Below are 12,985 nucleotides of genomic sequence, written 5' to 3' on the forward strand. Positions count from 1 at the left end.
TAAGTGAGGGGGGAATGATAAGCATGTCAAAATTTTCCTTGACTTGTTTGATTGTTTGAAATTAAGTTATTCTGATATTGATGTGTTGGGATCGTTGGTTTCTATTCTTGAACTTCACTTTATATTCTTGCTTCCTTTTGGATTGTGTCCATGTTTTTATTGAATTTAATTTGCATGATGGTGATTGGTATAGCTGGTGAATTTTTTGTTAAGTATAGTTATTTCATGCTTTTGTTGATAGAGATGAATTTGACTCAGTGCATATAAACTTTTCTTGTGAGATTTGAGCCTAACGAGTATACGTTTTCTTTCATTCTCATTGTTTGAATTGAGTGTGCCAGACTAATTAGGATATTCTAAAACTTGTAATCACAATGCACATCGAGACTATATGTTGAATGTAATGTTTAAATGTGATAGGGGCACTTAGGATAAACCCACTTTTTCCAAAAAGCCTACCCATTTATATATCCACTAGTGAACCACATTTGAGCCTATTTCCTTTCTTTTTTTTATACCTCATAATTAAACCTGAAGCCTTTCTTTTTATTTTTACTCTCTTTTCACACCCTTGCCGAGAATTGAGATTTTTTATCACTCTTGTTCCACGAAAAAAGTCAAAAAAAAATTGTTCACTGTTTCGAACAACAGAAAAAAAGAAGAAAAAAGAGACATTGTTCAAATGAAAAAAAAAGGAAAAAATAAGGAAAATCGATCGTTTCAATTGCCTTTCATTTATTCTTTTTGCTTGTTTTATTTTTCATTGTGCTTCATGTTAGTTCGTGGATTGTTCCTAATTGATTTAATCTCTTGTCTTGGTACTTAAACCGATCATCATGACCTTTTCCCTACCCTAACCTAAGCCCCATTACACCTTGTTTAAAGACCCCTTTATTAATGCAATATGTTCATTTTTAGTAGTGGAGACTTGATTAGATTCCAAGCCTATGGTAATATTCTGGTTAGTTTCGGTTTGAGCGATTTCATTTACCCCAAACACTTTGAGCGGATATGTGTGAATCTATGTGAGGTATTGAGTCATGTTTCATTGAAGTTGGCAATTAATTGGGATATCTTGATTGCTTTAAATTTTCTTAGATGTGTCTTAGCTTGATTGTACATTGAATTCGGCAATTGTCATGGACTTAGTTCGATTGGAAGTTTGAGAAATAAATTGAAATTGAAGATGGAAACTTGTGATTTTGATATGGTAATTGAGGAATGCTTGAGGACAAGCATTGAATAAGTGAAGGGGAATTTGATAAGTGCTTTATTTAGTAATTATTTTGCTTTTAAATTGCTCCAAAAATAATTAGTTTTTGTAGCTTAATTGTTCGTTTTGATTCATTTTTTGTGTAGGACTCCAGATTTTGGAAATTGCACTAAAATGACAGAATTCTGCAGTTTTTTTATTTTCGGAATCAAAGTTGGATTAATGGGCGTGACTTTGGGCATGAAACATCTGACGAGGCGATGACATCAACTCCTTCTAGAAGGTCCAGTTAGCGCTTCTAGAAGAACGAATGGATCAGCCACAACAATTCAAATTTGAATTAAACTCATGTTTTATGATATTATTTTAAATATTATATTATATTTTATATTATCTTTGTTTTAGGTATTTTAGTTTAAATAGTTTTAAGTATTTTAATTATGATTTATTTTCTTTATTTTAGGATTATATTTACCTTGTTTTTAGAATTTTGAAGGCAATAAATACCCTATCAAGGTAAGCCTAGAAACATATATCTCAACAACTGAGAATTTACTTTTTTTTCTTCTCTCTAGCTTTATAAAATTCTCTCTTTTATTTTCTTTCAAGTTTTTATTTTATTTTAAAGTTTTGTTTTAAATATGCTAAGCATGACTTTTGTCATGCTTAGCTAATTTTCTTTTAAGCCGAAGGCTAAAGCGATGAGTCAATTCTAAACGTGAGAATTGTAAAACACTTAAATCGCTTCGGATATCTCTCTTTGTTTTATGGGCTTATTTTCAAATCAAAACAATTTTCAAAACCAAAAGTTGACGTTGGTCTGGATGTTGTTATGGTTAGCGTGGGAGGAATGATCGGCTTATTGAAGCACATTCGACTTCCTGAGAACACACTTAGCAAAATTGTTTGTTAAGAGGAAACTAAGATCGGAATAAGTTATTGTTGAAACAACATAATCCGAGTCGGCAGCTTTTCGAGCCTCAACGTTTTTATATCTACAACATTTTTTGTTCTTAGATCAATTCACAAACCAATATTGAAGATTGCACTTGGGTATTCGGTATACAAAAAACATTCATAAGGATTTGTCTTTGTAGACAAGTAACTGACGTGAATCCTGAAGTAAAGATCTATTTCGATGATCTAAGGAAATTGAGTCAAAGTTGAAAGTCTGAAGCTACTTTTCACAATAAGTTATCTTTTCAAACTCAAATTACTATTTTATTCTATTTATTATTATTTGTCTTTATCTTATTTTCAAACAGTCTTTTAAAATCCCCTATTTTATTCTTATCTTACCTTTATTTTTATATTTTTATATTTTTTTAATAATTAATTTATTCCCTATCCAAACTCTACTGTTCAAAAATAAAAGGATAACTAAATTAGAAACTGAATAGTTTCTGTGGGATCGACACTTACTTTCCGCTTGTCATATTTTCTTTATAATTCTTTTGGGATTAAAGAACTACTTTGACGCAAAAACGACACGTGTCAGAGGTTATTAGCTCTGCTAGGGAGGTTGTAGCGAAAATCTTTAGCAAAGATATAGTGAAATCGAACCTAAACCCACAACTGCGTATACCATGAGGTGTTAAGGATTGAATTTCATTCTTTGTAGATTCATTTGTATTATTTATCTGTAACTTCTTGTTTCTTTTAGATTATAATACATACATTTTATAAAAAAATAATTTTCTAAGAATTCAAATAGAAAAGCGTAGAGATAAACACATAATTGAATTAACTAAAAATAACATTCAAATTAGAAGGGGATAAACATAACGCTAAAGTCAATACCCGAACCAGTACCACCACCCTTGCTAATTGGTAAGGACACAATTTTAGGCCTTAACAGAAAGCATGGGTCACAACTGGTGCGCTCTTGACTCCACCTGTACCCAAGGTAGTCCATCGATAGTCCACAGCTAATATTTACACTCTTATTTACCACATAAGATCACTGCAACTCCTATATAACTTTGAAAATTCCACTACTTTATTTTCAATAAATTACCAATAACTTCCCCAATTTTATCATCCCATCTTCAAATTCATAAAGAAATGAGGATGTTGTGGGTAATTCACGAAGAACCTAGACCTTATTTTTCTAGGGCATCAGCAGCCTCACTGCAAGAGCCTGAAGCATTTCCTTTTACAAGGCAGCTAGGGTTACTACTACTGCTACTCAGAGCTGCTCTGATTTGGTGAACGGCTGTGCATAAATGGTTGTTGATGGCGGCAATGCTCGAGAGATTGATCTTTGCTGATGGAACTGTGCTGGCAAGAACTTGAAGTCCAACAGTGAGTAAACTGCCTGCAGACCTATGCCCATTGGCCTCTTCAGTACTGCCAGCTTCTTTGATGAGTTCCATTGGGGTTACAAAAAAGCCCAAGGGAAGCAATGGGATGCAAGATTGGTCCTCCCCATTCATAGCAAGGTGAACGGAATCAACATCGACAGTTGAGTACACAACGAGGCTACCGGATCGGTCCGTGCAGCTCTCTTGCAGCATTAGCCCTACTTGTTGTGAAGAGTTGCTCGCGACCTGCATGTAAATAGTTTGCAGCTTGGTCATTTCAAGTCGAAGAAAGGAAAAAGAATTCAGAAATTAAAGTTTATTACATCGATTCTAAGAAGTGAAATGCAGTTTCCGGGATGTGCGCCATTAGCAATGTGAGCCACCTCATGTAAAGCATTCCCATTTGAAAGTACCTCCAGCTGCATAACATTCCATTAAAATGATGCATTTTGAGAGGAAGTGATAGATTGATATGTATATATATAAAACTAAATGGAACCTGAGCTCTGCGTCGTTCATCCCTCAAAAGATCAAAGACATGGTGGTGAGGATATGGCAGCCAGGTAGTGGAAACAACACAAAGAATGAGACCATTTGGTTGGCCTGGTTCAGTGACTTCCCTTGTCGTGATTCTAACAGTATCATCATCGGAGGAGTCTGGAATAGCAGTCCATAACTGACCGCCGGAGCTGCTGATGTTGACACAGAATGTCCTTATCATCCTTTGAGCAAGTCTCATTAGATTCTTCCTTGCTTCAGGTGATGGAATCACTGAAAGTGAAAGAACTAAGGGGTGTATATCTCATTAAAATGGAAACCAAATCATTAAAAAAATATTATTTTTTGAACCTCCTATGTCAGTGATATTTCTGGCCAGGAGGCTTGCAATCCTTTCGCATTGCCTCTCTAGAACAGCTAACCAACGATTTGCTCCAAAAGCCATCCCACTCTGAACGAAATGGCTAAATATCTGATGGATAGGTTTCTCCTCTATCTCTGCACGTTCAACCCATGTAACCTGAAATTATGTCGAATATCAAGTCATGCACAACTTCAATTGGAAACAATTATGTACACAAGAGAAAGATATTATTCACGCACCCTTGAGTACCCGTTAGGCATGTCATGAATTAAACAGCCAGATGGTCTTCTCTTGTATAAGGGAAATGAAGACTGTAAGTTATTATGAAAGCCATCCAGTGGGAAGTCAACAATTGCCCAGTACGTTTCATCGTCCAGATTTTGCTGTTGGCAATAACGAAGGAAATACGCCTCTCGAGTGGGCAGCAATGGAGATAGTACTTGCAATTCTGCATACATCTGTTCAAACAACTTATTAGGTGGACTACTACAAGTTTAAAGAATAAAATGTAGACATAGCATGAAATGCGAGTGTATACCAGCTGAAGGCAACCATCTGTTCCCGAAACACCTGGTGATATGACTTGAACACTTTTGGCTCTAGCAACTATAGAGGGGAAGAGCTCGGTCCATTTGTTCTACAATAACACATTTTAAAAAGAGACTAATTTATACTATCAACTATGGCCATCATACGAAATTTTCAAAGAAAATTCAAGGAAAGGCAGCGTACGGCATCAAGGAACGCATCTACTAAAGTCATGCTATTCATTATAACGACTGCTCTATCACGGCTAGCTTCAATCCTGAACTCACTTGAGCGCTGCTCGAGATTTAAGGGCCAATGGAACACCTTGGCATGCTCTTCGAGGTTAAGTAATTCCTTACCATTTTCTATGTTTCGGATCCAAAGAGGTTCATTTGTTCGGCACATCTTCACAAGTTCATCCACGGCAGACATAGCAAGCTCCATGGCAATAGTTTTCTCCTCCGCCATTAAAAATAGATTATTATTCTCGGGAAAAGAGGCTGCTTCAGACAGTATAGGAGCCATAGGCTCAGGGAAATGCCTTGGATACATGTTCATGTCCAAATCTAATGAAGGTGGCATCAATGCACCCATTGTTTGGATTGGTCGCCCCATATATCGTGAGGCAATGGCGCAGACACGTTCCAACTGTTAAAACATATCAACATTGACAATGGAGTTAGGTATTGTTAAAATTGAGTAGACTTTATCATTGCTTTGAACCTAATATGATCAATTATTGACAGATAATATGTATAACCTCTTCTCCAAGACGAGCGTTCTCTATACGAAGCTCTTCAAAGGAAACCCCTCCAGGCACAGGTGGACCGTCACAATTCGGACAAATAAGTTTGCTGAGTTCAGCTTGAAGCAGGAAGAACTCATTCTTGAGAGACTCATTCTCAGCTCTAAGTATGGCATTCTCAGATCGATGTTGTTGAGCCTGACAATCAATTTAACATAAATTATATCCTTAAGAGCCATAATGAGTATACATAAATTATATAATCTGCATTAACTTTGAGAACCCTTTGGGAAGCAAAGGAGCAGGTAAATGAGTTTAATGCTGAACCCAGTCAACATTTATGAATACAGACTGTAGTTGCAGTGGCCCCAAATAAAAGAAGATGCTTCATTTTCAGTGGTTTAGGGTTTGAGATGGTTTTTCATGCAAACCCATCAACGCGTTTCCTTGGGACTCGGGCTATTTTGTTTTTCAGTATGTGCAGAGAAGAGATGAAACTATTAAGTTATTTTCATTTCACCTTCATCTGAGTGCGGCGATTTTGGAACCAAAACTTGACTTGGCGAGGCTTAAGGCCAAGTTCTTGGCTTAGTCTCATCCTTTGCTTGTCATCAGGATGGGGACTCTCCCTGAAAACACTGCAAAAAAAAAAAAAAAAACAAAACAAAACAAAAAACAAAACAAAAAAAAGAATCAGACGAATTTTGGATCTCAAACTTGATCTTTCATAGCTTTTTCTGCATGTTCTTTGCTTGTAATAAAAAGAGTTAAAGATAAGTGGGAAATACGCTTCCAATTCTTGGATCTGGCGAGCAGTGTGTCGATGGTAACGTTTTTTCTTGAGGGGTTGCTCGCTGCTATTCTCTTCATTCCCAGTCTTGTCTTCAGCCTGTAGTTCATTCCCAGACCCGCTTTCCATATCCTCTTTCCCTCCCAGCAATAACCCATTTTCTTCTTTCTGGTTTAACCCCAAAAAAGATAAAATAAAATGAACAAATAGTGCTACAAGTTAAGCAAGAACAAGGGAAGATGATAATTTGAATGACTTACAGGGATCATAGGAGGGAAAGGTTCGAGAGGCAAGAAGTTGAAATTAGGGTTTTGAAATGTTGAATGAAAACAAGGTTTCTGAAGCGATCACGTTCCTTGCCATTGATGAAATGACTTGATAATCTTCATACATTTTTTTAACTTCACTAAAGTAGTGCTCTTGGTGCACCTGCAACAATCAAATAGTGTAAGACAGAAACATTTTCACATGAAAAAGAAGAAAAAACACCCTTCAAGGGAAAGTAAACATGCACTGGTTGAACCATAGAAGAAACTACTTTAACCCAAATGTACATGTGAAAAAAATTGTGAAGAAGCAGGCTGTAATATATCAGAAAAGAGAAAATCACTGTAAAATTGAAGACGGATGATGTGATCCTTTCCGAAAAAGAAAAGAAAAAGACCACAGCTTCACCTTCAAAACCACTGTAGCTCAACCAAAAACAAAAATGAAAATTGATAAAATGAAAACACTCCATGAACAAGAGTTTGACAAATTAGTTCAAGCACCATAAGAGTTAAACCGAGAATATTAAAGTTAAATAATAATACCACGACCAATGTTGTCGGTTTTTCTTTGCAGAAGAATAAGAGTAAGAGGAGAACAAAAACACTACCTTTTTTTTCTTTTCTTTATACCTAAAATAACACTTACAGATACGCCCTTTGTAAATATATTTAGGGTAAATTACATGTTTAGTATATAAACTATAACCTTTGTTCTGCTTTAATACCTAAACTTTATTTTTTTAAACTCATACCTAAAATTTAGTTTAAATTTCAATTTGGTATCATTTGTTAAAAATTTAATGGCACCGATGATATGGAATTAACATTACAGAACACGTGGAATATCAGAAAAGGAAATATAATTCCACATCATCAGATCATCAGTGACATTAAGTTTTTAACGGCGAGTACAAAATTGAAACTTAAACTAAACTGTCGTCATGTATAAATTAAAACTTAAACAAAGGTGATAATTTAAATACTAAATGTGTAGTTTACTCATACATTTATTTACACCAATAAATATAAAGGAAATTGGGTAAACTACGCGTTTAGTACATAAATTATCAAATTTTGGTTTATTTTAGTACCCTAAACTTTAAATTTTTTCAAAACCATAACTAAAGTTAAGTTTTTGTTTCATTTTAGTACAAAAAGCTTAAGTTATGAAAAAAATGAAATTTTAAAATTTAAAATTTTCAAAAACTAAACACGTTTAGTACTTAAATCATATTTAATTTTTTAAAAAACTTAAAGTTTAGATATTAAAACAGATCAAAACTGATAGTTTAAATACTTCCCTCATAATTTTACCAAAAAAAAAATTAATTACCAAGGATTGTACTGCAGTTTCATAGAAACCAAGCAACGCCGCTTACTCCGTTACTGTCCTTTTTATTCCAACCACGTGCCCGTTTTGGTAATAAAAGGATTGTGATCCACTCTTTATACGTTTCCCTAATTAAATAAAAAAAAATATAAGGTCAACCTTCCTTATTACACGCGCATGGCTAATACCGTGAAGTTGAAGTTCGTTTGATTGTGATTCCTTATGTACTTTCACGCTCTCTTTTCGCGTGTGCGTTATGTTTTTTTTTTCTGTGAATCTTTTACTTGGGTTTGAAAAGAAGTCAAAAGGAAAAATTTAAGAAGGAAATGTTTAAAAGTAGTCGAGTGATCAAAGCCGTCCATTAGGGATGGTGGGATCCATCGTTGAAAAAGGCTTACTATGTAGAGTTGATAATTTTTCTTTTTCAAATTTGTGCATTTGGAAATAATTATCAAATTGATATTTAGTTTTGACGTGACATTTAAATAATTAATCGGATTATGATATATAATACTTATTAATAATTTTTATCCAAATATATTTTAAATAAGAATTTATAAGTGATTTCGGTGATCAATGAGAGTGTTGTTCTCTCTAGAGGGCCTGGATTCGGACAATTACGTTTGGAGAATATGTGTTTTATCAATGATTACGAGAGATTATAAATATATATATTACATTGTAATCATCCAAATTATTCAAAAAATATATATCTTAAATAAATACTTTTTACTAATACTCATTTACAGTTAATTATCGATATAACACTCTTTTATTCAAAGCGAAAGCGATTAATTCATACGTGATAAAATCGCTTTACGTGAAAAATGTCTTTTGCTGAGATGAACAAATATTTAAAAAATCTTCATATATGAACCCTTTTATAAACCCCAATACAATCCCAATTTTAAAACTGAATATTGGTTTAGTGTTTTATTCTTTTATTATTAAATTTAAACTTAAAGTTATATAAAAAAAAAATTTAAACTTAAAGTTTTAAAAAAATCCCTAAAATATTCTTATTTTGTATATTATGTTCCTAAATTATTATTTTTTGGTCAAAATAAATCTTAAAATTTTGGAGCGTTTTTTCACTATGAGATACAAATAATGGACCTCTGTAGAAAATTATTGGCCTATTTGGTTGTATGTTTGATAGCATAAAACATAATTGTCAGAAAATGACTAGACAAGATGATCATGTAAAAAAAATTTGTTACAAATGGAAAGAGTTTCTTGTGAAACGAGTCTTCTCATTGTACAAAGAATCTCTGCATTATCTATTCACTATGGGTACAAGTCATAGACCTTTGTAGAGAACTATTCAAATATGTCTCTATGTTTGAAGCATGATATATATAATTGTAGCCCTCACATCCCTATTTGTTATCCATCATTTTCATTATGCCATAGAGAACCTTTGTTGTGGACCCCACTCAATAAATCACTTCCTCACTTCTTCAATGACATCTAAAATATTATTGTATGATCTCCTAAATGATATATTGTATGAGATTTTACGATATACTACTGAGAATTATATTGAAAATTTATCACATCTTCGCTTAACTTGTTAAAACTTTTATTTGGCTTCAAATTTAATGTGTATATTTGAAAATGTTCGATTGTGTGGATATACCTTGAAATCTTTGGATCGTTTTGAATGCTTACTGTTCAAAAAAAAATCTGGAATGTATAATATAGAGTTTTCCCAAGTATTGTATATATGTCAATATCATGGGTAATGTTTTGAAAGAAGTCTCTAGAATGGATCTAATTGAATAAACTTATGCTTAGGATATAAAGCAATTTAGGCTATAGTATATGTCCGATATAATAATTTAAGGACTTGTTTTGACAAAAAAAAATTAAGGACTTAATGAACAAAATAGAATACTTTAGGAAATGTTTTGAACTTTATGCCTAAATTTAATAACAATAAAATAAAACCCTAAATCACTATCTAATTTAGAAAATTGAGGTTATTATAGGGTTTATAAAGCGATTCCTACTGTAAGTGTCTTTGAGGCATTTGTCCACTTCAGCAAAAAGTGCTTGCCACGTAGGCATTAAGCGTTTTGGCTGAATGAATGTTATATTAGGAATTAATCGTGAATGAGTGTTATTTTGATAGAAAAATATTTGAGGTATATTTAGGTTAAAAAAAACTCTTATAAACGTTAATATTTTGTTCATGTCAGCAGCTTAATTGGTTGTTGAGGTGATATGTATCAATTTAAGAATTCTTTCATCGATATAAAATATCAAGTATCTATTTAAGAAAAATTAACACTTCAAAGTACCAATTAAGCTAATATATCATAGAAAAATGTAAAGGGTAAACATATCAAAGTCTTCCATTTTAATTACAAGTGAGTCCTTAAAGAAATTTTTAAGTTTTTTCGTTGTTATGGAAATGTTCCATATTGTTTCAAACCTTTAAGTCACTTAAAATTAAGATTTCAAAAGAATTGCATGTTCTAATGGTATTGGTGTTGTTTCCTTCATAATTCAGTCAATTCAAAATTAATTATAACTGTCAATTGGAGAATTTAACTTTAAATGATCTCGTTTCTCATTGTATGCTAAAGGAAGAAAGGTTGAAGCATGACAAATTTAAAAGTGGTCATTTGGCTAGTGCATCTAAAAACAAGAGAAAGAAAAGAAAAGAAAACATCAAAATAAAGTCGTTTGGGTCCAATTTAAAAGTGACAACAATAATTTATAGAAAATTATTTCTTTGTAACAAATCTGGGCACATGAAGAAAGAATGTACCACCTGTAGATACTCGATTTGTCCGGGGTTATGTCGGAGCAGACCCGAAGCAATGGCAACCTAACTCGACGCCAAACCAGTTGAAGGCCCAACTCAAGCCCAACGACCCAGCAGAGCAGCTTCCAACCCACGTGAAGCCTTGGAAAACAAAAGTGGTTATTAGAAGTTATCCAAATATTAGGGTTCATAATCGCATAAAGAAACTGTAAATAGGGGTTGGTTTTATTTGAGAATTAACTACTAGAAAGAGGGATTAACCACTGAAAACGAGAGGAGACGAAAACAAAAAAAATTAACCGAGACGATCAGAGAGATTACACGCAGAAAAACAAAGAAAAATCAGAGAGATATCAATAACCCATCACCATTATGAGAAGAACAGAGACCATTTTTATTTGTTTTTTTACATAATAGAGCAAGAACGAAAAACAATGTGTAAAGTTTTATTTTCCGAAAGGCAATAGAAGCAAGTTTTGTTTTATATTATTCTCCCAACCGAAGGAAAGTTCGCAAAGGGCAATATCATATTCTCAAGCCAAACACAACACCAAACACAGAAAGTGTTAACAGGGAGGTATTTATTGTATTTTTTCCCTTTTTACTTTCTAATATTCGTGAATGTGTGTGGTATTTGTTTGGAAAGAAAATAAGGGTTAGAAGCTTACCGATTTGAGTCACCGGGTTGAGATCGAAGCATTGAGAGTTGCTCGGGAAACCTTGCATATGAGTTAGGGGTTAGTTTCTAGATTGGGGTTTTTAAATAAGAAAGAGTGAAGGCTAGAGTGATAACTCGAGAGGACTTACCTGGTCGAATCCTATGGTGTTCGGAGTGAAGAAAGCCATCAACATGGTGGCTTGCCGAATGTGGAGGAACTGTGGGCTTTTTATAGCACCGCAGTTTATTGAGAGACAAGGGGAGAGTAGAGCAAATCGTGAAAAATGGAGAAGTGAGATTAGGTTTAGTTTTCAAATAGAATATATATATATAAATTCATTGAAACGGCAACGTTTACCTTAGGTGAACCCGTGTCTGATAAGTGGAGTAATTATATGCGTAGTCCATTATCGTTTGACATGTTGTGTTTGGGTCCTTAAATCAGTCTTTTACGATTTTTAATTTAGCCTTCATATTTTAAGCGACTTTCTTTTTAGTCCTCAATTTCTGTTACCCTCATTTTATGATTGTTTTCACCTTTAACCTATAATTTTGTTACTTGATAATTTAACCCCATAACCGACTTGTTTAATCTGTTGACTGACTTACACTTTGTATGCCTAGTTTTAATAGTTGTTGTTTTTATACTCAATGGTAGTATTGGATACCCATAAGCATGTATTATATATAATATATTTTGTTTGGTTCATAATTAATGATGTTTATATTTTTATGTATGTGAAATACTCATTTTCTTGTATGTATGTATGTACCACATCATTAAACTGTAATTTCAGCATTAACGTTCTTGTACATTGCCATTAATAAGATAAAACTTTAATTATTAATTGTTTTAACGTGATAGTCATTCTTCATATGTTATGTTAATGTGATGGTAATAGAGGTGTAGGTTTAATCATTTTAGAATATTGAGAATTCACTAGTATGTTTATAAAATAGATATATATATATATATATATATATATATATATATATATATATATTAATATTCACATGTGCATGTATGCTTTTCAATGTTTTTTTAGGTTCAAGCATTTATTCAAATATATGACATTTTTTTAATTAATTTTTGAATTACATTTTTTTTGCACGTAACCTCATTTGCATAACTCAATATATTACATAATTGGATTAAGGGTAATACACTTTTAATTTAAAATTGTTTTAAGTGGGTTGTCATAACGCATTTGAGGTCCGCTTTTAATGATTTTAAAATAAAAGTGTATCCCATTAGTGACGCCTAAAAATTGATCCATCACTTTAAAATTTGGGAATAGAAGAAAAAGAAATGTTCGGCTATTTAAATTTATCGGAAAAGGTTGTTATAGCTTTTAAGATATGATCTCGATATTTGTAAATAATCGAACATTATTTATCTTTCTAAAACGACTAGGTAATTTTAATTTAATTTATTTGGGTGTTTTTGAATATTATTAAATTCACATCTTTGTTTTATGGGATCAAAAATCAAATTAAGTTCGAATTTGTAAAGT

At 32.9% G+C, this 12,985-nt stretch overlaps 1 protein-coding gene across 1 annotated transcript in view; it reads right to left on the reverse strand.

Annotated features, from left to right (window-relative positions):
* Nucleotides 1-3,161: 3,161 nt before the first annotated feature.
* LOC120145086 (homeobox-leucine zipper protein HDG5-like) overlaps nt 3,162-12,985 on the reverse strand; it is an 89,158-nt gene continuing 79,334 nt past the window's right edge. The window contains exons 2-11 of the mRNA XM_039158990.1: nt 6,440-6,609; nt 6,172-6,289; nt 5,667-5,849; nt 5,111-5,554; nt 4,917-5,015; nt 4,618-4,836; nt 4,366-4,534; nt 4,016-4,287; nt 3,840-3,935; nt 3,162-3,762 (exon numbers count right to left, since the gene is read on the reverse strand). Coding sequence (XP_039014921.1) covers nt 3,316-3,762; nt 3,840-3,935; nt 4,016-4,287; nt 4,366-4,534; nt 4,618-4,836; nt 4,917-5,015; nt 5,111-5,554; nt 5,667-5,849; nt 6,172-6,289; nt 6,440-6,609 — 2,217 coding nt within the window. The 3' untranslated portion in view covers nt 3,162-3,315. The remainder of the gene's footprint in view (nt 3,763-3,839; nt 3,936-4,015; nt 4,288-4,365; nt 4,535-4,617; nt 4,837-4,916; nt 5,016-5,110; nt 5,555-5,666; nt 5,850-6,171; nt 6,290-6,439; nt 6,610-12,985) is intronic.

Source organism: Hibiscus syriacus, unplaced genomic scaffold (assembly GCF_006381635.1).
Source record: "Hibiscus syriacus cultivar Baekdansim isolate YM2019G1 unplaced genomic scaffold, ASM638163v2 tig00002338_pilon, whole genome shotgun sequence".
Classification (NCBI taxonomy): Eukaryota; Viridiplantae; Streptophyta; class Magnoliopsida; order Malvales; family Malvaceae; genus Hibiscus; species Hibiscus syriacus.